Raw genomic sequence first — 24,231 nt, 5'->3', positions numbered from 1 at the left:
TGTCTTGGGTAGAAAGGAAAATGGGTGGTAAATTAGTCATCTCTCTTGTCACAGTGACTAAATGCCTGACCAAAAACAACTTAGAACTTTGGAGAGAAAGCGCTGGTTGTTGGTGGTGGTGGTTGGGTTTTTTTTTTTTTGTTTTTGTTTTTTGTTGATGTTTTGTCTTGTTTTGGCTTATAGCTCGAAGGCATACAGCCCAGCACAGCAGGGAAAGCCATGACAAGAGAAACATGAAATACCTGCTTCCATTTCCTAGAAGGCAGGAAGCGGTGTACAGAAAACAGACCAAGCCATAAAACCTAAAGACATGCCCCACTGACCCACTTCCTTCAGCAAGATTTTACCTCCTGGGCTACGAAACTTCCCAAAGCAGTGTCATAGGCTGTTGACCAAGTTTCTAAACACACCAGGCTGAGGAATTTTGCGTAGGAACCATGACAGCTAAGAACCCAGTTGGTTCTTTGACACTTTCAGCCAAATGAACTTCAGGACCTCCCCCTAGATACCATCCTTTGGATGTGCCCTACTGAAAGCTGCTTCCCAGGTGATTCAATTTATTAACTTCATGGCACTGCTGCCCTTCCTCTGTGTTTTGTTGTTGTAGTTGGGAAAGTAGAAATATGTTTCAGAAAGCATATTCTGCCTGCACACTGGTACACACTTCTCATAGCTCCCAGACTCCCTCTTCTCTACTCCCCACTACCTAAGTCATATCTAGGGACAGCAATCCAAAATGGCCACTTCTTGCATCAGGGGCTCTCATATAGGGCCCCAGGGGTTGAGAAAGGCTTAATGCTTTAAGGCCTGGCAAAGAAACTTTCCTTCTGTCGTGCAAACCCAGATGTGGCCTTAGTTTAAAATTGTCTTCATTCTGCATTCCTCTCAGGGTTTCCTTCTGATTTCTACTGACCTGGCACATGAAACATCCTCAAAGCAACAGCCAAATCTCCACAGCTGGAGGGATCTGAACCTGGTACACGGACCATGGAGAGAACAGTCAACCCATCGATGACCTGTTCACGGTGTACCCCAGGAAGTAAACAGCCTTCAGTTCCACAGAAATGGTAAACCTGGAAGACGAAGGCTGTACCTCCTGGATATTAAAGCCCTTGTGAAAACAGTGTCTTTCTGGAGCCCTAAGAGACTTAAAGTGAGGCTGACTTAGTTCAAGTGCTGAACAAGAGCAGGGGAGTGGGTGTGGGATCTATGTATTCGAGCATATGTAAGCACATTGTGTGCAGTGTTTATCATTTGTGGGAAGGAGTGGGGATGTGGATTCAACCAGGTGGGCAAGGAACTTGTCTGTGTTTGCACTGGAAGATGTGTGTGTGCATGCGTGTGTGTGTGTGTGTGTGTGTGTGTGTGTGTGTGTGTGTGTGTATAAGACTATGTCTGCTCTTCAGAGACTTTCTACTTTCATTGGACTTTGTGTTTTATGTTTACTGTTACTGTCCTGTGCTTAATTAAAATTGTTTTCTATCAGTGTCAGTATCTGTGTGTGGAAGCTCCTGTCCTGAATTTATTTTAATAAAATATGACAGAAAATAGAAAGCCTTCATTTTTTTTAACTTTGGCGAAAACTGAAGTTCTACAAGTACCAATATAAAAAGAGAGCCGAGCTCTTGCGCTCTTGCCCTCCTCTCTCTTTCTCTCTTGCTCTCCCCCTTGTCCCTCCTCTTCCCCTTCCCCCTCTCTCTCCACATGCTCATGGTTAGCCTCTACTCCTCTACTTCCCTCATCTTCTTTTCTCTCTCTCTCTCTCTCTCTCTCTCTCTCTCTCTCTCTCTCTCTCTCTCTCTCTACCTCTACCACCCTCTTAACTCCCCCATGGCTTGAATAAACTCTATTCTGTACGAGAAAGAGAGAGAGAGAGAGAGAGAGAGAGAGAGAGAGAGAGGGAGGGAGAGAGAGAGAGAGAGAGAGAGAGAGAGAGAGAGAGAGAGAGAATCTTAAAACTTTCCTATGGTCATCCTGTGTCATTAGTTTAAGTTTGTGGGTGTGTCCTTTCAAAGATTGGAAGAAATAGGGGCTGGAGAGATGGCTCAGCAGTTAAGAGTACTGACTGCTCTTCCAGAGGTCTTGAGGTCAATTCCCAGTCACCACACGGTGGCTCACAACCATTTGTAATTGGATCTGATGCCCTCTTGTGGTGTGTCTGAAGACAGCGACAGTGTACTGGCATACATGAAATAAATAATTCTTTAAAGAAAAAGATTGGATGAAATGGCAGTGCAGCTTACTAAACCTAGGCAGTTCACGGTTGACTTTAGTGTTATTAGTCAGCAGGCTGGGACAGCCAGGATAGCTGTGTAAAAAGGAACAGAAACCATACCCTTTGTTTAACTCCTTAGGTCACTGGGTTAGAAGAGAACTGTATAAGTACTTAACACCCTGGTCTGGTTACTCCTCCAGTTTCATTTCTGTGGCTGTCATAGCCACTCTATGAAGAATTATGATCCCATTTAATTGGAGTTAAAACAGGAAATTATTACACAAAGGTGGTAATGGCATAGTTGGAAACTGAGCCCAAGTCTTCCTGATTGCTACTCTGGTGTTTTTCACAGGGTAGGACTATCCTGCAAATCACTGCAAGTTCTCTTATTCCAAGAGCAAAAGCCAACTGAGTTTAAAGGTACAGTTTCAGGACACACTTCAAACAAAGCTGGGCTACGAAACACAATGATCCCCAGCAACTAGAATTTATTTGTCTTTGCAGGGCATTGCTGGCCAGAGCAGATTTCCTTCATAAGCATTTGTAGAAATAAATGATACACTGTCATGATATGTTTCTTTGGAATGCTCTTTTTGTAATGGAGAACGTTTGTTGTTTAGTGTTAGGGGAAGAATGAAGAGAGTGAGGGGGCATATGGCCTATGGAGGTGTGGCGAGGCCTGGGGGCAAGGGAGATGCCTCTGAGGGGTCCATGTTGGGAATCCCTTTGCCCTGAGGGACCAGCCACACAATGGTATAGTACAGAATAGAGTTTATTCAGGTCATGGGAGAGTTAAGAGGGTGGTAGAGGCAGAGAGAGAGAAAGAGAGAGAGAGAGAGAGAGAGAGGGAGGGAGGGAGGGAGGGAGGAGAGAGAGAGAGAGAGAGAGAGAGAGAGAGAGAGAGAGAGAGAGAGAGAGAGAGAAGAGGAGTAGAAGCCGGCCATGAGCATGTGGGAGAGATGGGAAGGGAAGGGAAGTGGAGGGGTAGGGGTGGGAGAGCAAGGCTGCAAGAGCACAAGAGCAAGAGAGAGCGCAGCTCCTTTCATAGAGTCAGGTCACTGGGGAGGAGCATACCTGGCCACTGCTGGGTAATTGAGGGGTGGGGTATACCTGGCTGTTGCTAGGTAACTGAGGGGTGGGGTTTACAGAATCCCAACATTTAGTATTTTTTCATGCTCAGTTGTTTCACTAACGAGGGCATGAACTCCAAACTACATATTCTAAACAGCAGTTGACCTGATCCCGAGTGAAGAGTTTTCAGGAGCTGCTCAAAAACATTCCCAAGCAGCATGTCTTTAATAGCAGCAGTCAGGAGGTATTGACAAATGTATCTCTGAGAGTTGGAGACCAACCTGGTGAGTTCCAGGCTCACCGAGGCTAAATAGCAAGACCTTACTTTAAAAGGGGGGGGGGGGGGCGAGAAAGAGAAAAAAAAAAGTCCAAGAGAAGACTAGTGGTGTAGCGAGACGAACACGACTCGCTCGAAGAGTTTTGAGCCTCGGCGCCTGCCATCTTCCCACCTGGGGCGGAGCAGGTCGCGCCTGCGCCCTAGAGGCGGCGCTGCGTGGAGCGGGTGGATTGCGCGCTGGCTTCTGTTTCTAAGTGTAGCCGAGAGCTATCGCTAGACTCGCCGCCACCATGAGTCGTAACTACAACGATGAGTTACAGTTCTTGGACAAGATAAATAAAAACTGCTGGAGGATCAAGAAGGGCTTTGTGCCCAACATGCAGGTAAGTAGGGGCAGCGGCCTTCGGAGGTGCAGGCCGCGGCTGCACCGCGAACCGGCCTCCTCCGCCCAGCGCCGGTTCCACGGCTCCCTCCCCAGCTTCGACCCACAGCCTCCACGCGCGGGGTCCACGCACACGAGGACAGACGCAGCGGAGGGCTCGCGCGTGTTTTCCCCACGCACCGTCAGACAGGATGTGTGTTCCTGGTCTTCCGAGGTTCCTGTGGACTTTACCAAGTTGGCCTCGCTAGCTTGGAACTCCGTTCCTCTTGAGTCATGGTAGTTATTTAGATGACGTTTACAGATGGCATTCTCAATACTTATCTGGCCTTTAATGTAACGACATTCGGCAAGATTCAGACTTTTAATCTGTTCTTCGCAAAGGACCCCGAGGATCCTCCAGTTGGTGGGTGACCCATCTGTACCCATCAAGGAAGACAGCCCTGACTTCGTGTCCAGCCTACTTTTTTTTCTAAGCCTAGATGATGTGTCCTGGTTGAAGACTTGGGAGCCAGAGACCAGGGTCTGAAACTCTGGGCTTGCTGTCTCCGCTGCCGTTTGTATTCCTAAATTCCGTTAAAGCAGAGGAAGAAAACACTTGTGAGATTTTTGGCACATGTGTTAAGTGACTCGGTCCCTTAAATGACCTAAGAATTCGATAAAGGTTTGCAGTCCTTTGTCTAAGTAAAGTGTTTCTGATAGGCTTCACTTGGTGGCTTGAGCCTATAATCCCTGTATGCAAGAGGACAGTTTATTATATGAAGCCAACTAGAGCAACTTTAAGTAAGACACTCTTTCAAACCACACAAAATTTTGTCAGAAGTGGTAATGAATGCCTTTAATCACAGCACTCGAGGCAGAGGTAGGCAGATCTCTGAGTTCAATGCCAGCCTAGTCTGCAAAGTGAGTTCAGGACTTGTTACACAGAGAAACCCTGTCTCAAAAAACAAATACACACAAAACTTCCTTTTGCAAAGGTTCTGGGGAGAAAAAGTCCACAGCAGTGAAGAAGGGAAGGTTGTTTAGTAGAGTTACTTGCTAATTTTTTTAGTGACACATGGAAATTGTACATTCCATATATATATGATGGTTTGTTATAATGTGTAAGTTATATAATAGCAAAATCATGGTAGACATCTTCTCAGAAATTTTGTGAGCAGTTTTTCTGATTTGGAGATAGTTGATTAGATTTTACTAGTTGGACATTTCCAATTTAAACCCAGGTCTAAAATGCTCTAAAGTCCTTTTAGTTAATGATTGAAGTTTTTCTCTTACAAGAGGTAATGTGGTAGTTTCGTGCAGAATGAAGATAAATGTATAGTATATATACATTCTGCCCAGTGTGTGTGTGTACTTGATGAACTTGGGTTCAGACAGTGTGTTTCGCTTTTCTTTTGTATCAGGTTGAAGGAGTGTTTTATGTGAATGATGCTCTGGAAAAACTGATGTTTGAGGAATTAAGGAATGCCTGTCGAGGTGGTGGTAAGTACACTAGAGATTTGTGGAGCCTTCCCTGTTCCCTGAATGAGGAGGGAACTCAGTCAGTGTGAAATATTTTTAAGGAGTGATCTAGACTTGAATCAAAGCACCTATTTATTTGTGCTCACATGCTGGGGCATGCTGCTGTATAAAGGTTTGGAGCTCGGAACGTGTTCTCAGATAACTGCACATAGTAATAGCCAGTGCTGCCGTTTATCCTGCACTGAGTGTGTGTCGGGCACCTCATCAGATACCATGTTTGTAATAACTAAAAAGGAAGATATTGTCTGTCTTTTGTAGAATTCCAAAACACAGAGAATTTAAGTGAATTTTAACTTGTCCTTGGTCACAACTTAGTGACAGAGCCAGAATTAAAATCTCAAAGTGCCTAATTTTCAAACCAGTGCTCTTTTCTTTTTGGGGGGAGGGTACTTCTCAGAAAAATGTATTAATACCACACTGTAAAGGGTACTTGGGGAAGTGTACAGCGGTGTTCCAAGTTCCCATTTAACACAGCTTGTTTAGGTTTAGCTTTAGCACGAAGCAGCCTGAGTGAAATCAGAGAGTAGTGAGGGATGGCCATGGGCAGGTGCAGGGCTGGAGCCTTTGAAGCTTTACTTTTATCAGCACTCCTGATTTTATAAAGGATGAAGGTCACCCATTTCTACCCAGATTTCCTGCTAAACGTGGGTCTAGTAGGGTTTCATGGGGACCCACTCATTTTTTTTTCTTTTAAAGATTTACTTATTTTTATTCATATGAGTACATTGTCGTCATCTTCAGATGCATCGGATCCCATTACAGATGGCTGTGAGCCACCATGTGGTTGCTGGGAATTGAACTCACTCCGGAAGAGCAGTCAGTGTTCTTAACCACTGAGCCGTCTCCCCAACCCACACCCACTCATTCTTAATAAGCCTTCGAAGCATCTCAGTAGGACCAAGACCACAGGACATACCAGATTCCACATCAAACTGGGCAAAATCTTAACTGGTATGCTGGCTTTAGTGAGCATCAGGATTGGTACTTATTTCACATGGCTGCAGGGCGGTTTAGAAGCAAAGGTGTGGTGCTCTAAAGCGGCGGTGGGACAGAATCTTTTAGCTATTTTCATTTTTAGATTAGCAAAATGAATCCCTTCTTCCTGTTTAAATCTGCTCACTGTGTTAAGTGGCACTGCTAATGGCATTGGCTGTGGCGCAGTGAGTGAAGTACCAGCTATATAGCCGGGAAGACCTGAGCCAGCATCCCTCGCACCCACGGAAAGCCAGGTTCAAGGGTACCTCTGTAACCTCAGCACCTGCTGGGGAAGGGAGACGAGACAGACCTCCAGAGCTGGCTGGTCAGTCAATTTAATCAATAATTTAGGCCCAGATTTAATGAGAGACCCTGTCTCAAAAAAATAAAGTAGAAAGCTAGAGAGATGGCTTAATGGAAAAAGTACTTGTTACACAAGCCTCAGGACACAGGTAAAGACAGGAGGATAGAGTCGGCTCCACAAAGCTGTCCTCTGGCCTATGTGTGCATGCATACATTATACAGTGGATAGGTCCTAGGGAAAACACGTAATGTTGTCCTGTGGACTCTACATACATGTACGCACACATTACTTTAAGAAGGACCTGCAAGCAATTGGGAAAGCTGATTCGTCCTCCATCTGCCCTGACTCTCAAGCCATTATTGGGTTCCCAGGCTCTTCCCCATGGCTCTCCTTTGTCACTTAGATGAACACCACTGCTGATCTGGTGTGGTTTTGGTTTTAAATGGTCTTCATCCCTGAAACTGGAGTTACAGATGGCTAGAGATGGTTGTGAGCTGCCACGTGGATGCTGAGACTTGACCCTGGGTCCGCTGTAAAATCAGCCAGTACACTTAACCACTGAGCAGTCTCTCCAGCCCCACTGTTAATAATTTAATAGCTAGTGTGAGTTACTGAAAGAGTACATTTTATACTGGCAACATAAATGCTATAGTTAATGTTTTCTGTCCCTACTACAGTTGCAAGCCTGCTTCTTACGAACACAGAGCGCTGGCAGGCATGTTGAACTGTCTTGTCCTTCCTGTGAATGTGCTTTTGTCTTGAAGTTCTCTCCCCACTTCCATTTCAACTGTCCTTCTCCACTCGGTACTACTGCCTCTTCATGTATGTAACTAATGTTGAAAACCAAATGTGTCATTTTTCTAAAACAGGGTTTTTTCCCCCCAGGTGTTGGTGGCTTCCTGCCAGCCATGAAGCAGATTGGCAATGTAGCGGCCCTGCCTGGAATAGTTCATGTGAGTCAGAGTCAAAACCTTAATCATTTATATAGCCTAAGGTTTGTTGAAAGGATGAAGGGCTCCACCCAATTGATGCTGGTGTCATTTAGACTATGACCTTTGGCTGTAGCAGTAACCCTTGGAGCTAAGAACTGAATCTGAATGGCCTCTTAGTCTGTGGAACCTAAGCATTTTCGGACCTTTCAAGTACTTTTTATGGCAAGATTTAAAGCTTGCCATTGTGGATCATTATTCCCTCCCTAGTGCACCTTTCTAGGTTCTACTGTGGCCCTGTACAGTTGGAGAGGAGATGAAGTGAGGTGAGTTAAACTGAGCAGAGAGAAGGAGGACCCCCTACCTAGCTATCTAGCCGTGACAGAAAATAGTGTGGAAGTGGGTGTTGTAAATGGGCCCCACTGCCCTTCAGGGGAGTGTTGAGAGTGGGTCCATCTACCTCCATGAGGCCTCTTAATGCTAGCTGCACTGCTGTGCAGTGGGGGCTTGTGTATTTATGAACTGATATCTCTAGCTCTCTCCATGTCCTTGCCTTATCTGACCTCTTTTCTGTTTGGCATGCCATCCTTCATCTCAGCCACACATGTATGATATATGCTATATTAATGCTATCAAATAGATTTCTTTTGGGAAATTCCTCATGACCTATTGACAAAACCACACTTTGCCAGTGTCTTAAGACAATTTTGGGAAGTAGCAGCACCTTTCCTTTAGTGTGTGACTCTCCTGTAGTTTGCTGCTCTGAGGCTTTTCTGTTGGCAGTCAGACTTGATGAGAAGATGTCCTTGGCTGTATTCAGCTTTGTGAGTAGGAGTCTGTAGACGAGTGGCTCACCAGTAAGGACTCAGAATTGCTGGAGACCAGCTCCAGCTACAAGGTCCAGGTCCTGAGATGGGGAAGGGATATCAGCAAATGAAGATATTGACCACCTGTTGATTTTCAAACAGTGGCCCTTATATAATTATGGTCCTGCTTGCCTGAGCAGTGACATCATTGCTTATTTTATTAAAAGAAATCATAACATCAGCATTATAAAAGCTCAATTAATTACAAAAGGCCCCCAGTAGTTTCCATTCCTCCTCCTTCCGGCTGGGTTAATTACCCTGTAACCTTATTTTGCACTACAAAGCACAATTTCAGCAAGCCAAAAATAAATGTCTAGTCAGGTGTGTCTTGATGAGCACAAACCCAGCTCGTAGCAAAGTGGTTACACGGTTGCACAAGGCGGGAGACAGATTCAACATTGCTGGGTAGAAGTGCAGTCATCAAATAGCACCCCTCTGTCATACTTTTTTAATTGCAGGTATAGACGTGCTCATTATTACCAAGAAGTCTTTCCTGATATACACCTATCAGTTCTTGATACCATCTAAGAAACATTTTCAAGTTTTTATTGATTAGATATAACTTCTCTATTTTTAAATCCCTGTTGGTCAGACAGCGCTGCCTCATTTTAAGTCTCTGTGGATCAGACATCTTCCTCAGAACAGTCATGCAGACAGGACCCACTGCTCTCCACAACTGTCCCCAGCTTACTTAGTGTGACTGTAGTTGTTTCTCTAGGGACATGATTATGTGTCTCAAAGTACCCAGGAGTAATGGCCACCTTTAGAGGATCGACTGAAGCAGAGAGGAGAAGGTTTTACCTCTTGAAAGAGTATTGAGAAAGCATAGAACCAGCTACTGGGCTTTCAGCCTGTGCGATGTGGGCCTTGCCCTTTACCAACAAAGTTAAACTCAATTTTGCTGTGCATATAGACAACATAGCGAATGCAAGGAGGCTGCCAGATAACCACAGGTCCTTGACACGTGGGAAGGGGTCTCCATGGGTCTCGCTGGAGTAGTCCCATCAGTGGGGCACTCACGCTGTTCCCTGCAGATGTTGCATGGCCACTGCCACAGAATCAAGGGCAGGCCCCTCAGGCAGCAGGGTGCAGAGTGAGTGGATCCGCTGTGCTTCATGTCTCTTTCTCTTCCAGCGGTCTATTGGGCTTCCTGATGTCCATTCAGGCTATGGGTTTGCCATAGGGAACATGGCTGCCTTTGATATGAATGACCCTGAGGCAGTTGTATCCCCAGGTAAGGTTCCTGTCCCTTCTGCGGTTAGAGCATGGCTTCTCTCTGTGTTGTGTGGCCTTTCAGAGACAGTGGATTTGTGTGCATTTCTCAGTCGCAGCATATTCTTGGGGCCTTTTTTTTCCACGTTAAACTTGATTATGGACAATTGGGCTCTTAAAATATCAGTCAAACCACTTATTGAAGAGTTTGGAGACTTTTGTCAGATGCCAGGCAATATCAGACACTGGCTACAAAAGAAACACTTCTGACGTCCCTGTGTGCTCAGCTGTGTGAGTGCACACCTGTGTGTACCACAAACAAAAGAGGATGTTGAGAAAAGGAGATGCACACTGTTAGTGAGACTGGATGGATGAAGCCATTGTTGAGAATGCTTCATGAGAATTCTTTCAACAAATTAAAAACTACGACTTTATATGACTCAGCTATGCTTTTTTTGTATATTTCTAGAGAAACTGGAATCATTTCAAGATGATATCAGCATTAGTATGTTTACTACAGCATTAATCCACAATAGACAAGCTAGGGAAACAGCCCAAGTGTTGGTTAAGGAATGAATAGGTAGAAGCAATGAGAGTGGATTATTATGCAGCTTGAAGAAAGGAGACCCCACCCAGTTGGTATACATGGGTAAACCCATGAGCAAAATAATCCACACAAAGATGGCGAATACCGCAGCCCACTCATGGAGAGAGTGGTGGTTGCCAGAGCAGAGGGAGGGTGGAGAGTGTTGGGAGATGTTGGCTAAAGGATTCAGATTACAGAGAAAAATGAATCACAGTCCTGGAAAGCTAATGTACACTGTGGTGGGCACTGTGTGCTTGAGATCTGCTAAGACATCTCGTCTTGAGTTCTCCCCAGGAAAAGGGGTAATTGCATGAGTGACAGATATGTTAACTAGTTAATAGTAATAGTTAATTGTAGGGATTGTTTCATGGTGTGTATACATAATACTGTGCACCGTGTACATGCCGTATCCACAGTCAGAACAGAGTGCCAGATCCCCTGGGGCAAGAGTTACAGATGGTTGTGAGCTGCTACATAGGTGCTGGGAATCAAACCCTAAGCTTCTGGAAGAGCAGCCAGGGGCCCTAATCACTGAGTTATCTTTCTTGCCACATGCCTTTTCTTTTTAATTTTAGACAAAGTCATATGAACGTTCCTTATTAGTTAATAAAGCTAGGAAACATCGTTTTCAGAAATACTTAAATCTAAAAATTTTAATTTCTGATAATCCCATACTTGGATACAAATATACTGTAGCCCCAAATGTTCAGAGTAGGAAAGAAGGAGGGCTACAATATCTTTTCTATTTAAAAAATCATACTTACTTAATGTATATGATGTTTCACTTGAATATATGTGCATGTAGCATGTGTGTGCCTGGTGCCTGGGAAGGCTAAAGAGGGCATAACAGATTCCTTGGGATGGTGAGGTTGCAAGCCATCTTGGAGGTGTTGGGAATCAAGCTAGGGCCTCTGGAAGAATAGCCAGTACTCTGCTCTTAACCACAGAACCATTTCTCCAGCCTTCTGGAATGTCTTTGAAAGTTGGGAGAAAGAGCAACAATTTAGACTAGCAAAAGGCAAAAAATTGAAAATCATTAGAAAAATATAATGAAGATAGACAGAAGAGAAGGTCACCAAAGCCAAAGGTTGGCTATTTGAGACTAATAGAATTAATTCGTCAGAGCCCGATGCGAGAAAGATACAGGGAGACATGTCTCCATTTTATCTGTCTGCCATCTTACCCACTGTTGGTGAAATACCTGAGAGAGAGAGAGAGAGAGGGAGAGAGAGAGAGAGAGAGTGTGTATGTGTGTTACTTACATGATTTTGGTGTTAGCTGGCTTGACTCAGCAGAGGGCCAATTTGAAGGCTACATTAAGACATGCTTGTCTTTGAAACAGTGAATATCCTTTTAGCTTAGTACTAGTTATTAATACTAAGAACGTCAAGTAATGCTTTAACTATCTGGTTTTGCTAATATTTGACTTCTGAATGTTGTAGGTGGTGTCGGATTTGATATTAACTGTGGTGTCCGCTTGCTAAGAACCAATTTAGATGAGAGCGATGTGCAGCCCGTGAAAGAACAACTTGCCCAAGCTATGTTTGACCACATCCCTGTTGGGGTGGGATCAAAAGGTGTCATTCCAATGAATGCCAAGTAAGAGCACCAGTTCTGGGAAACAAAGGGAGGGGAAACCACATGCTCTGGGCTTAGGTTTAGACTTGCTGCTTCCAGTTTAGACATTTCTCAGTCACTCCTTAGGAGGTGCAGATAAGTTGCTTTTTAAAACATCTGTCCCAGCCCATGTTCATTAGAACAGACCTTGAACTATACTTGTTGGAATACGCCTGTAGTCCAGCCTCTGAGGAGGATGACATGGTAGGATCATTTTAACTCAAGAGTTCAAAGCTACCCTGGGCAGCATATAAGACTTTGTCTAAAATTAAAAAGAAAAGGCATGTGGCAAGAAAGATAACTCAGTGATTAGGACCCCTGGCTGCTCTTCCAGAAGCCCAGGGTTTGATTCCCAGCACCTATGTAGCAGCTCACAACCATCTGTAACTCTTGCCCCAAGGGATCTGGCACTCTGTTCTGACTGTGGATACTGCATGTACATAGTGCACAGATAAATGCTTGGGCAAAACTCCCACATACAGAAAAATTGACTAATTAAAAAAGAAAGAAAAAGCTTATCTGAAGTTAAGATCATCCTTGGCCACAGTGAGTTCAAGGCCAGCCTGAACTACATGAGAATGTGTTTTGGTTCGTCTGTTTTTAAATACAACAGACCATGAAGATAAGTGGAACTGTAATGTTGTTGTAATGACACTGTCACAAGTTTAAATGGTGATCATGTGACTGTTTTCCTCAAAAACAAAAAAAGCTAGAGGGCTTAAACTCTAGAACAGAGCCTGGTGCATAGGAAGTAGTGGTTGTCGCGTGTTCCTATGCTCTTTGATTCGTGTTTCCTCCTAAGTTTTACTGTCCATTGCTGTGAATGACTTGGGTTTTCTCACTCACCCAGAGACTTGGAGGAGGCATTGGAGATGGGTGTGGACTGGTCCCTGAGAGAAGGCTATGCCTGGGCTGAAGACAAGGAGCACTGTGAGGAATATGGAAGGATGCTGCAAGCTGATCCCAATAAGGTCTCACCCCGGGCAAAGAAAAGGGGCCTTCCTCAGGTAACTAACTCACTGTGCAGGTCAGTGTAATAGTTTAGCTTCTGTAAAGGGAAGCAACCTGTACCTTCTAGTTAACAAAAACGTTGTCCTTGGACATCAAGAAGAACAAATCTGTGTGCTTATGAGTCATTTTTCTGAAAGGTTATGCAGAGCTTTCAAATATTCATAAAAAACTGAGTTATAAGTATATAGGAGAAAAGTGGGATATGATTATGAGGTCTGCAAACTGTGCCATAATTTAGATTTAAAGAAATTGTTTGAAAAAGATGGAGGTAGTGAGATAGTTGGGAACACAAGCCTCACAGTTGAGCTCAGTCTACAGAACTCACACAGTGGTGGAAAGAGAGAGCTAATGAAACAGTCTGTGATTTCGTGTTTCCTGGTACTTAACTTGAAAAATGATGTATCAAAAATCATTTCAACCTTGGGCTTATCTGAGATTTAGCATTCTTCCTGGACTTTGGCCCATCTCCATCATACTTAAAACCTCTGTATAGAATACTTAAAGCATATGATATTCTAAACCTCCAGAGCAGTCCATGTTATTTTTGAAACATAATAATAAATTTAGAATATTTTCATTACATGAAACACTGTATGGCTATTTTGTTGTTGCCTTGGTTTCACCTATTTGCTTTTTAAATGTATATGTTTGTTTTTAACCAGAATAGAAAATGCTTAATCAGACATTCTTGCATTTACAGTTGGGGACCCTGGGAGCAGGCAACCACTATGCAGAAATCCAGGTTGTAGATGAGATTTTCAATGAGTATGCTGCCAAGAAGATGGGCATCGACCATAAGGGACAGGTGTGTGTGATGATCCACAGTGGAAGCAGAGGCTTGGGCCACCAAGTAGCTACAGGTACATTCTAGACCTGAGTTTTTACTTGGAACTAAAATGTTTATTTTATGTTTAGTTTACTTTAGAACAAAACAAGAGAGCTAATTGAGCCATAGAAATATGGTGAATGGATTTGTAATTTGTGGCTTCCTGAACTTACAATCCTGAAAAACGTGTTCATTGGACCTTAACTTTCTCATCTGAAAAAAAAAAAAGGGTATCATTACTTCATCTAGTATTGTTATGGAAGATTAGTGAAATACTATATACAAAGCATGTAACTGCACATGGCACTTAGAAAGCACTTGGTAGTACATGAACTATGGAGTTGAAGTAGATGCTCATTCAATGAACCTGTAATATTCAGCAAGGTAAGGAATTTTGATGGAGAGGGTTCTAAAATAGGTACTTGACCTCACTTTCTGATGGATAAGATCATGTTCATCAAGAAAAAGAAGTTAGAAAGATAGCTCAGTTAGAAAATGCAAATCAAGTAGGTGATGTAAGTTCATTCCCTCAGCTCTACAGAAAAAAATGCTAGGTACGGCAGTGGTGCACACTTGTAATGAAGTGTGCTGGGGAGGCAGAGACTGACAGATGCATGGAATTCTAGCCAACTAGCATAGCCTGGGTGTCAAGCTCGGGGCAGCAAGAGAACAACCTCTCTCAAAAAAAACAAGACACCCAAAGAACAACACTAAAGATTGACCATTGGTAACTACATGAAGACTCATCCAAACCCTCCACCAACCCTGTCTTCGTTAGGGTTTCCATTGCTGTGAAGAGATACCATGACCAAGACAAGTCTTATAAAGGACAGCATTTAGTTGGGGCTGGCTTGCAGGTTCTGAGGTTCAGTCTATTATCATGGTGGGAAGCATGGCAGTGTCTGGGCAGGCATGGCTTTGAAGGAACTGAGAGTTCTACATCTTGTTCCAAAGGCAAACAATAGAAGACTGGTTCCCATGTGGCTAGAGGAAGGTCCCAAAGCCCACCCCCACCATGGCACACCTACTACAAGGCCACACCTCCTCACAGTGTCACACCCTGGGCCAAGCATATTCAAAACACCACAACCACCAAAGAGAGAAAATAGTAATGGATAAAATATTGTAAGAAAGACAACATAAATGTAATGTGTTTGAAAAAAATATTTAGAGAGAGCTTCATAGACAATACTCAAAGCTAGGCCTTGGAGTTTGAGTGGTAACACATAGAAGACATTCAGGACAAACAGGTAGAAAGAACAAAAAAGCAAGAGTAGGGACGTTGTCTAAATGACATAGAGAGTAGTGAAGTGAGAGACAGTATACACACTTAAAATCATAAACGGGTTTCATTTTACTGGTTAGCTTTGCAGACTCGATCCTTTGTGCCAGCCTGACCTTTACTCTAATCTAACAGTATATACATATGTATATGAAGGAAGCAGGCACTAAACATATTTAAGATGTGTTGTTCACACACTGTGATCTTGTCATTCAAGGGGCTGAGCAGGAGGGTCTGACCCCATCAGTGCAGTTAGTCAGAAGATAAATGGGTTAGAAAGTGAGACCCTGTCTTTAAAAAGAAACCATGATGGTAATAGAGTACTGGTTCTACTCATTCACTCACTAAAGCTGTGTTGCTGTTGTACACAGCCCAGTTCACATTTCTAAAGGCAAACGCTCTGTGTGTCTCAGAAGATTCTCAATAAATACCTTTTTATAAAAATAACTTAAAGGCTGTGTGTGTGTGTGTGTGTGTGTGTGTGTGTGTGTGTGTGTCTGCTTGTCGGTATTGTACAATGTGTATACCGTGCCCATGGAGGCCAGAAGAGGTTTAGATTCCCTGGAACTGTAGTGAACAGACAACTGTGAGCCACCATGTGGATTATCCCAGGCCACCTGCAAAGAGTATCCAAGTGCTGTTAAGTGCTGAGCTGTCTTTCCAGCCCCAAATCTATCTTAACCGAGCAAATAGATGAATGCAGAAGCATACTTAGGGTTTTGTTTTGAATTTGAATGTTCACTTCTTTCTACAGTAAATCTGAATGATTCATTTAAGAGAGCCCTATCTGGTCTGACCTATGGTTCTGTTGCAGATGCACTGGTAGCTATGGAAAAGGCCATGAAGAGAGACAAGATTATAGTCAATGACCGGCAGTTGGCTTGTGCTCGGATTGCATCCCCAGAGGGACAAGACTATCTAAAGGGAATGGCTGCGGCCGGAAACTATGCCTGGGTTAACCGCTCTTCTATGACCTTCTTGACCCGTCAGGTAAAGTAAAATTGTTCTCTTGAGTTAATCAGGAAGTTAAGCATGGTTGGTTTTAGAAATGTGCATTCTAGATGCTAGGGAAGTGTCTTAGGGTTTTGGTGTCAGGAGAGTACAGCCAGAGTGACCTAATGTTGCCTTGAGCCTCAGCAAGAATGGGAATCCATTCTCTGTGATTGAGAAAGCTGGGCACGAGTTGTCTCTGGAGGCAAGATCCAGAGCGGTGAGCAGCCTTTCCTGAGGTAGACGTATATATGGTCTGGGTCCTCTGTGCTTCGTGTGAAGATTGTGATGGCTGTTAGAGCTCTGAAGTCCACCGTGCACTCAGCACTCACTAGCTGACAGCAGGGAAATCTGTTCACAAGAGCTAGAACTGACTGCTTCGAATGGAAACTTCCCTCCAGGCTTTCGCCAAAGTCTTCAACACAACCCCTGACGACCTGGACCTGCACGTGATTTATGATGTTTCTCACAATATCGCCAAAGTGGAGCAGCACGTGGTAGATGGGAAGGAGCGGACACTGTTGGTGCACAGGAAGGGGTCCACCCGTGCTTTCCCTCCTCACCACCCCCTCATTGCTGTTGATTACCAGGTATGTGGCCTGTGTTTGTGTTTGAGTAGGGAGGTCAGGAATAGAGAATTCTAGATACAAGTGTAAAGAAAGTCTCCTGTCCCTGTGACAGCTATTCCTAGTCTGTACCAGTGACAGACACCCCATCCCATAGTGAGTGCTGACTTAGTGCTACACTGGGTATGTTTTAGTCCCCTGAGCTGAATATGACCTGGAGATCATTGTAAGGCAGACAAAGGTTAAACTGTCCTGTTTCTTTGCCTTACTTTTGGTTTTGCAGAGGAGGAAACAAGTCCAGAAATAAAAGGTGCCTTGCATGGATGAAAATCCTAACCATACTTCCCCCCCAGCTTGAGTATTTTCTGGACTATATTCTGTTGCAGGCCCTTACAGCCTCCTTTTCTTTCTTTTTCCAAGAACCAAAAATCCAAAGTAATACCTTGTAGAGTTACAAGAGCATTGAGTTTAAGACATTTAGGTTTCTTCTACAGTTCTACAACACAGCAGATTTCAGGCATAAGAAGCATGTGCCTTTCTAACATTTAATGTTGGTTTTGTGTACCCTCAGCTCACTGGACAACCAGTGCTTATTGGTGGCACCATGGGGACCTGTAGTTATGTTCTCACTGGCACTGAACAAGGCATGACTGAGACCTTTGGAACAACCTGTCATGGAGCGGTAAGAACGAAACTTGCTTAGAAGTGTTCAGTTTAGCTATTGTGCATCCTGACAGGGAATACCTGATTGACTTTAGTGTGGTTTGAGTGTATCCAGACTACCTCTTCAAATGATTCTGTTTATATAACATACGCTTTAGTGAACTGACTGTAGGACCAGATTCATCCTTATCTTGGAGTCCAGAAAATCCAAATGGGACAGTGGCCAAAGTAGCTGAGTTTATTGCAGCTGGTTTATAAGTGGCATAAGTAACTGTTGCACCACGCTGGGCTCATGGCCCCAGGCAACAAGCCATTGGACCTACTCATTTGTCTAAATGTTTCTTTCTCTTTGACAGTCCACTTCAGGTAGAGGGGTATGCACTCTCCAAAGATCAGCACCCGTGTTTCAGTGTGTTGCCTTGCATCTTCTAAGCCACCTATCAGTGAACTGTGTGTAGAGAGCCAGGAGGCTCTGGGAGCTATACATTCATCCTGCCACAGTTCAGCTGTGCCATCATAGGACTATATAAAAACATTATAAATGTATTTGGAAACATTTTACCTACAGCACAGGTGGTTGGCTAAACTATCAAAGTGCTTAGTCAGTGTTAGAAGGGAAATAAAATCCATCTAGATTGCCTTCTCAAATACATCTTCATGCTTATTCCCCTCTAGTCACTCCTCAGTTCCAGCTGTCTGCCCTCCTGTTGTCACCTAGTGAGTCTTAACAGTGTGAACTCCCTCCTCTAGAGGCATGGACAGCATCTGGATTCATAATCAGTGATAGTGGTTCTGTTTGGAAGGGTGTTACCTTTATCTAGTGGTAAAAGCCAGGAGACTGCTAAACAGCTTAGGAATCACAGGGCTGTATGATAGTTATGTAATTCAAAATGCCATTGCTAAGGTAGAGAAACATTTAAATCACAAAAAGCTGTGTATGATGGAAAATTAAAATTTATATTGAAGTATAGTTAATGGTATTAGAAGCATACAAAATAAATCTTTGAATACAGAATGCTTTAGGTAGAAATTTATTTTCAAAAAGTGAAGAAGCTTTCTAATAAGACAAAGATGATAAGGTTAAAGTAGAAAAGACAGGTTTGTATGTGTGTTTGTTCATGGTGTGCATGCGCAGAGTCCAGCATTGGTTGTTGTTGTCTATTACTTTTCACCTTATTTTGTAAAACAAGGTCTCACTGAAGCTGGTGGTCACAGATAGCTAGACTGGTTGGCTAGCAAGACCTTGTGAACCTCCTGTCTCACCTTCCTGAGTGCTGATCTGACAGGCTCGTATAGCCATTCCTAGCTTTAATTGAGAGCCAAAGTCAGGGTTTCATGCTTGTTTAGCAAGAGCTTTATCTACTGAACTATTTCCATAGCCCAGGTCATTTAGTTTAATCTTAAAGTTTTTATAGTGCTTTGGTGAATGTGGGTATGTTAGGGTGGGCTGTAATGTGACATAGCATGTATATGAAAGTCAGGGCAATTCTGTAGCATCAGGATCTTTCTGTCCATGTTCCGGGTTCCAGAGATTAAACTTAGGGGGGGTCAGTTTTAGCAGCAAGCACCTTTACCCACCTCAGTAGCCTGTCAGGTTAGGTGGTTGGTTGGTTGGTTGGTTGGTTGGTTGGAGTATAAGATAGAAGGAAAATGAAGCCTCATACAGTGATATATGCCTGTAATCTTAGCTACTCAGAAGGCTGATGTAGAAGTACGAGCTCAAGGCCTGCCTGGACCTTGTTAGCAGCAGAGCAAGACTTGGCTCAGAGGTGAACAAGTAAGGCAGGTGAGAGCCTTCAGCAGGTAAAGCTCTTGCTGCAAGCCTGATAATCCCAGTTCCAGCCCTGGCGCCCCACCTTGTAATCCCAGCACTCCTACACCAACATGGGAAAACTAGAGCCCAGGTGTGCTGGAGTTCACAGCAGCAGCAGAAACTAGAGACCCTGCCTCGACAGGAGAGAGCCCACTTCTGACTCCACACACATGCCATGGCTTTTGTTCATACATGTGCTCATGTGAACACACACCAGCATTTGAGGGGATAAGTACATAGCAGACTGTGGTAATGGTGAGATTTCATATCAGGGAAAAGGCATAGGATTCTAAGGGTTTAACTACTGGAGTCAAATGGTGTTTTAGTTCGAAATGCATGAACTGGTTTACTCCTGTCCTTGGTCCTTTCTCATTCTAGGGCCGTGCTTTGTCCAGAGCAAAATCACGTCGTAATTTAGATTTCCAAGATGTCTTAGACAAGCTGGCAGATATGGGAATCGCAATCCGAGTTGCTTCACCCAAGCTGGTCATGGAAGAGGTGAGTGGCATCCTGAAAGTGTTTAACAGAAAGCCTTAAGATTTATGCGTGTGGGCAGAGACTGGAGTTTTGGTATCACAGAAATGATGTAGGTTGTCAGTGACTTCAGTTTGGACATTTGGGGTTTTTTGTATTTTGTTTTTTCATGTTTTGCTGTTTTGACAGTTCCATCCACAGATGGAATCAGTTTTTGTCGCGCCCACTCACCCTTGCAGTTCCTCCTTATTACGCCCCCACCACTCACTGTCCCAGAGGAGGCCAGCTCCAGCTACTCTGGCCTTGAAACAGTCCTTAGGCTCCTGGATGCAAGGATCACAAGTGTGAGCTCCTGGCTCTGATTTGGGTTTATCGCATTCTATTTGCTCTGTCCTATATTCAGAGACTAAGTCTACTGCAAGCTAAGTCTGTTAAAATTATTTTTACTGTTCATAGTTATATTTAAAAGTAGGTTGTAAGGACCAACATGGTGACCTGAATTTAATCTCCAGGTCCCATATGGTTGAAGGAGAAAACTTATTCTTTCAAATTGTCTCCAACAGCCCATGTACAGGCAATAGAATTTAATTGTTAAAAATATATATATTTTTGGTCTTGTTCTTTTTTTCTTTTCTGTGTTGACCTGGCTGTCCTAGACTCACTCTGTAGACCAGGCTGGGCTCAGACTCAGAGAACTGCCTGCCTTTCCCTCAGCTCTTGAGTGCTGCGATGGAAAGTGTGTGCCAACACGACCTGCAGTTGTAAGAACCTGGAAGTAATAAGTAGAAGTCCTTAAGATGACCCATTGTAACCTCGATTTTGCACAGTTGGATGCTTACATTTCAGTTTAGGACAAATTTGAAAAGGGGGGGGAGACATGTTAAGAGAGAAATAATTTGTGTTTAGTTCACAGAGAGGAAAAATTGCATTTAAGTGATCTGCATGAACTTAAGAGAAACCCAGTTACCCCACCCCGCCTCCATTTTGAAAAGCACCTACCACCTTGTTTCACTGATGCAGCTGAGGATGACGTTTTCTTTGTCCTTGAAAACTGCAGCTCCTTCTGCACTTCTGTGTCACTCTTCACTCTGCACCAGATGAGCGGCTTGGCTTCTGGGCGTAGTGCACATGGCTCCTCTTTCTTTGCTGCTATAAATTATGTTGTAAAGGCATATTCATTCTTGAAGCTTTTGATAATTAGAAGTCTCAAGTGGAATTACTGAGTCAAGCTTGGGTTTTTTTGTTTTTGTTTTGGGGGAGTGTCTTTGCTGTAACTTAATTTTTACATGTTTTGAGGAGTAATACGTTTAGGGTTGGGGGCTGGAGCCATGGCTCAGCTGTCAGGAGCACTTGTTGCTCTTGGAGAGGATCTGGGTTCAATTCCCAGCAGCCACATGGTTTTTCACATCAATTTCTAACTCCAGTTCAATTAACTGTCCTCTACAGGCACCAGACAGACATAAAAATGCAGAACACTACTACACATGAAATAAGTAAATCTAAAGTAATAGTCACAGTCTAAAAGGTAGTAACCGTTTAATTTAAACAGTGTGGAAACCACTAAGAAGAAAGGATGTGTGAGGGCCAGAAGACAGTTTAGTGGAGTCAGATCTCTTATACTTAAATGAGTTCCAGGGATCAGAGTTGGATTGGCAGGCTTGCACATTCCCCACTGAGCCATCTCACAGGCCTATCATGCTGTGTCCTTCCTCTCTGCTGGTGGTACCTGGAGCATCAGTATAGGTAGTCCAGTCTGTATTGTCCTTTGCTGGACCTGAAGGGGAAACAGCAAGGTCTGGGAGGAATACTGTGGTTCCCAGTCTTATCTCTGTACCACTGGGAGTCAGGAACAGGGCCACGGGTCTACCTTTAACCAGGGTATCTGCAGGACAGGCATAGAAGGGAGGCAGATTCCCTGGTCTGTATGGGAGTAAAGGCTGAGTATACTACCCATAGGGGTGGAAGAGGAGAAGGCCTTCCTCCACAGCTCATTTTAAAATGAAGGCCTTCCCTGTTGTGATCTTAATGAAGAGACAATTCTTGCTTGTTTATTTGATGGTGGATGTGAATGCATACCCTTTATTCAGGGTGAACCAGGGGTTAACCTTTTGTGGGAAGGAATACCCAGGAAGGGAAGCTCATTGGCTGAAGGCTTGGAGCTATCTAGATACCTCACTCCAGGTGTTTATGCTGTGTGACTCAGTGCTAGTTGGTGGTCCTCAGTGAGGCGTCATGGTTACCTGTTCCAGAGCAGGTAGAAGCATGTAGGGGATGGCTCCATTCCTGCCATTCTAGATTCCCACAGTTTGAGCTCATTCAACCTTACCATTTCTCATGCCTACATGGTGCCAAGGACCCACATGCCCTTCACTGGCCCCTGCTTTTAAGTATACAAATAATATATATGTTTTTGGAGAAATGAGAAAATGCAGATGAAAATGTAAGACCATGTATTTATCACAGCAGCATTCAGTTCACTCATGTTTTTAACCTTTGTTAATTTTTGTTTCAAGACAGGGCTTTTCTGTGTAGCCCTGGCTGTCCTGGGCTGGCCTCAAATGCGCCTGCCTCTGCCTCTCAGGTGCTAGAATTAAAGGAGTAAGCCATCACACTGTGCTAATCTCTGCTAACTTAATGGGCAAAAATAGCATCTGAGTATTTATTTCAAATAAAGCTTAATAGTTTGAAAGATTTCCTATTAGTGGATTTTACAGTGTTCAATTCCTTCCTTGTAGGCTCCAGAGTCCTATAAAAATGTGACAGACGTCGTGAACACCTGCCATGATGCTGGGATCAGCAAGAAGGCTATTAAACTGAGACCAATTGCTGTTATTAAAGGGTAGATCCAAGACTATCAGAGCCTCTGAGGTGCCTGTGGACTGAAATTCCTGAGACATCAGACTCGAGGCCTGACCGGGTCCGAATCACAGAGCTGTTGCTGTGCTGCCACAGTGGCTGGTGGAGAGGCCACTGTCATGGGTTGAAAAACAGCCTTCCAGAAGACATATGTCTCTGTCGGGAGCAGGCAAATGAGCCCCTTCTTCCCTTGTCCCACAGGGTTTTGTGACTACTGGGGTGTGGGAAGGGTCATACAAGTCGGTAATTCCCAGAGTGGACTTCTTTACACCAAGCTCTGTTTGTAGCCCAGTAGCTATCATGAAAAACATAGTGCTAAACAGGTTTTCGGATGTTTCCTTTCTTCTCTTCCTGTGTCAGTTTTGTCTGCTCATCTGTGGTGTTCCACTGCAACAAGCAAACTCAGATTCCCTTCTCACAGAGAGCACCAACATTAGTGGGGTGTGTTGAGAGGACATTGCTCAGGAACTGGGCAAAGGAAAGTAACTTTCCACAGCCTCCTGTCTTTCTTACCCGACATACACAGCAGAGTACCTGCCTCGGGATGCCGCTGACCGCTCACTAGTGAGGCTGGCCTGGCCACACTAAATGACCACAGCTGGTGATGCTAACAGTTGCTTTGTGTGGATATCTTCTGCCATCTTGTGAGATTTCGTTGTAGATGGTGACATCTTAAAGAAGCTTTCCATTGTGTCAGGGAAGTCGTAGCAGCCAGAGGCAGCTGGTCACATCTTGCATCAGGAAGCAGAGATCAGTTCTGGTGACCGGCTCATGTTTTTTCATTCCGTTCCCAGCACATGGAGTAGAGCCATCTACACTCAGGGTAGACACTCCCTCGTGGGCACTCAGTTGTCTCCTGGGTAATTCTAGGTGGCTCTGCTGATGGTCACAAATGAGAAGGCATTTTCAGTCAGGCGCTTTAATGTATATACTTGGTTGGTCAAAGGACAACTTGAAAATGTCGGTCCTCTTCCAATGTGGGTTTTGGGGATCAGACTAGGTTGTCAAGCTTGGCAGCAAGTGACTAATACTGAGCAGTCTAGCCATCTGGTGCTGTCATCGATTCCTGTGTCTCCCCGGCCTTCACCTAAGTCTTGTCAGTTCTAATTCCTGGCCATCCATCTCTAGTCCTCCCCCTCTTCATTTAAAACCTACCTCATCCTTTAGATACTGGTCAGCTCTCAAACTACATCAGCCACATGCATCCTTTTTCTTCCGATAGCTGAACTCCTGCTTCTCGGAGAGCCAATACCCCCCATTTCAACTTTCAGTTTGTGTGGGTGAGCTAACCACATACAGGCTCTGACCAAAACACACAGTCACTTCTTCCAGTTCCTGACTTGAGGAAGTAGAACGGGGTAATTAAATACTGCAAGTTCTCTCACTCAAGTGCAAGGTGTTGTTCGCCATTGTTGCTAGGATAGCACAATAAAGGTCTGCACCTGTGAACCGCTATCTTGTTACAGAACCCCCCCAAAGAACAGAACCCACGTACAGGGAAGTGGAGCTGAAGGAAAGAAATCATGAATCCAGTGCATGATTTAGGAACTCCTAGACTCATCTGTGCCAGAAATGAGGAAAGACCTGGACTTAGCAGTGTGTATGTAAGAAGGGACCATCAGCGTGGTGCTAGCCTATTTGAGACAGAAGGATCAATGATATTGCTGGAATTTGTAACCTCAATATAAGTACACACAGTTCAGTTATAAGTTATATGCCTAGATTGGACAGATCTAACTAACCCTATACTAACTTATTCCCCAGCTATAAGACCCCTTGCACCTTGTGGTTTCTCCAG

At 44.1% G+C, this 24,231-nt stretch overlaps 2 protein-coding genes across 2 annotated transcripts in view; both read left to right on the top strand.

Annotated features, from left to right (window-relative positions):
• The window catches only part of BPIFC (BPI fold containing family C), a gene marked incomplete at both ends in the record, with an annotated part of 42,224 nt that extends 41,209 nt beyond the window's left edge, over positions 1-1,015 (top strand). The window contains one exon of the mRNA XM_080935389.1: positions 890-1,015. Within this exon, the coding sequence (XP_080791515.1) occupies positions 890-1,015 (126 nt within the window). The remainder of the gene's footprint in view (positions 1-889) is intronic.
• Positions 1,016-3,784: 2,769 nt separating this feature from the next.
• RTCB (RNA 2',3'-cyclic phosphate and 5'-OH ligase) lies at positions 3,785-22,757 on the top strand. The gene is made up of 12 exons (XM_080935566.1): positions 3,785-3,946; positions 5,346-5,424; positions 7,628-7,695; positions 9,672-9,771; positions 11,778-11,934; positions 12,803-12,959; positions 13,664-13,823; positions 15,886-16,061; positions 16,463-16,651; positions 17,199-17,309; positions 19,482-19,601; positions 22,313-22,757. Exons 1-12 carry the CDS (start codon positions 3,854-3,856, stop codon positions 22,418-22,420), a joined length of 1,518 nt encoding a protein of 505 aa, XP_080791692.1. The 5' UTR covers positions 3,785-3,853; the 3' UTR covers positions 22,421-22,757.
• The last annotated feature ends 1,474 nt before the right edge of the window (positions 22,758-24,231 follow it).

Source organism: Micromys minutus (genome assembly GCF_963924665.1).
Source record: "Micromys minutus genome assembly, chromosome: 22".
NCBI classification, from domain to species: domain Eukaryota; kingdom Metazoa; phylum Chordata; class Mammalia; order Rodentia; family Muridae; genus Micromys; species Micromys minutus.
The sequence above is the reverse complement of the archived record's forward strand: the minus strand, read 5'-3'. Positions and strand labels throughout refer to the sequence as shown.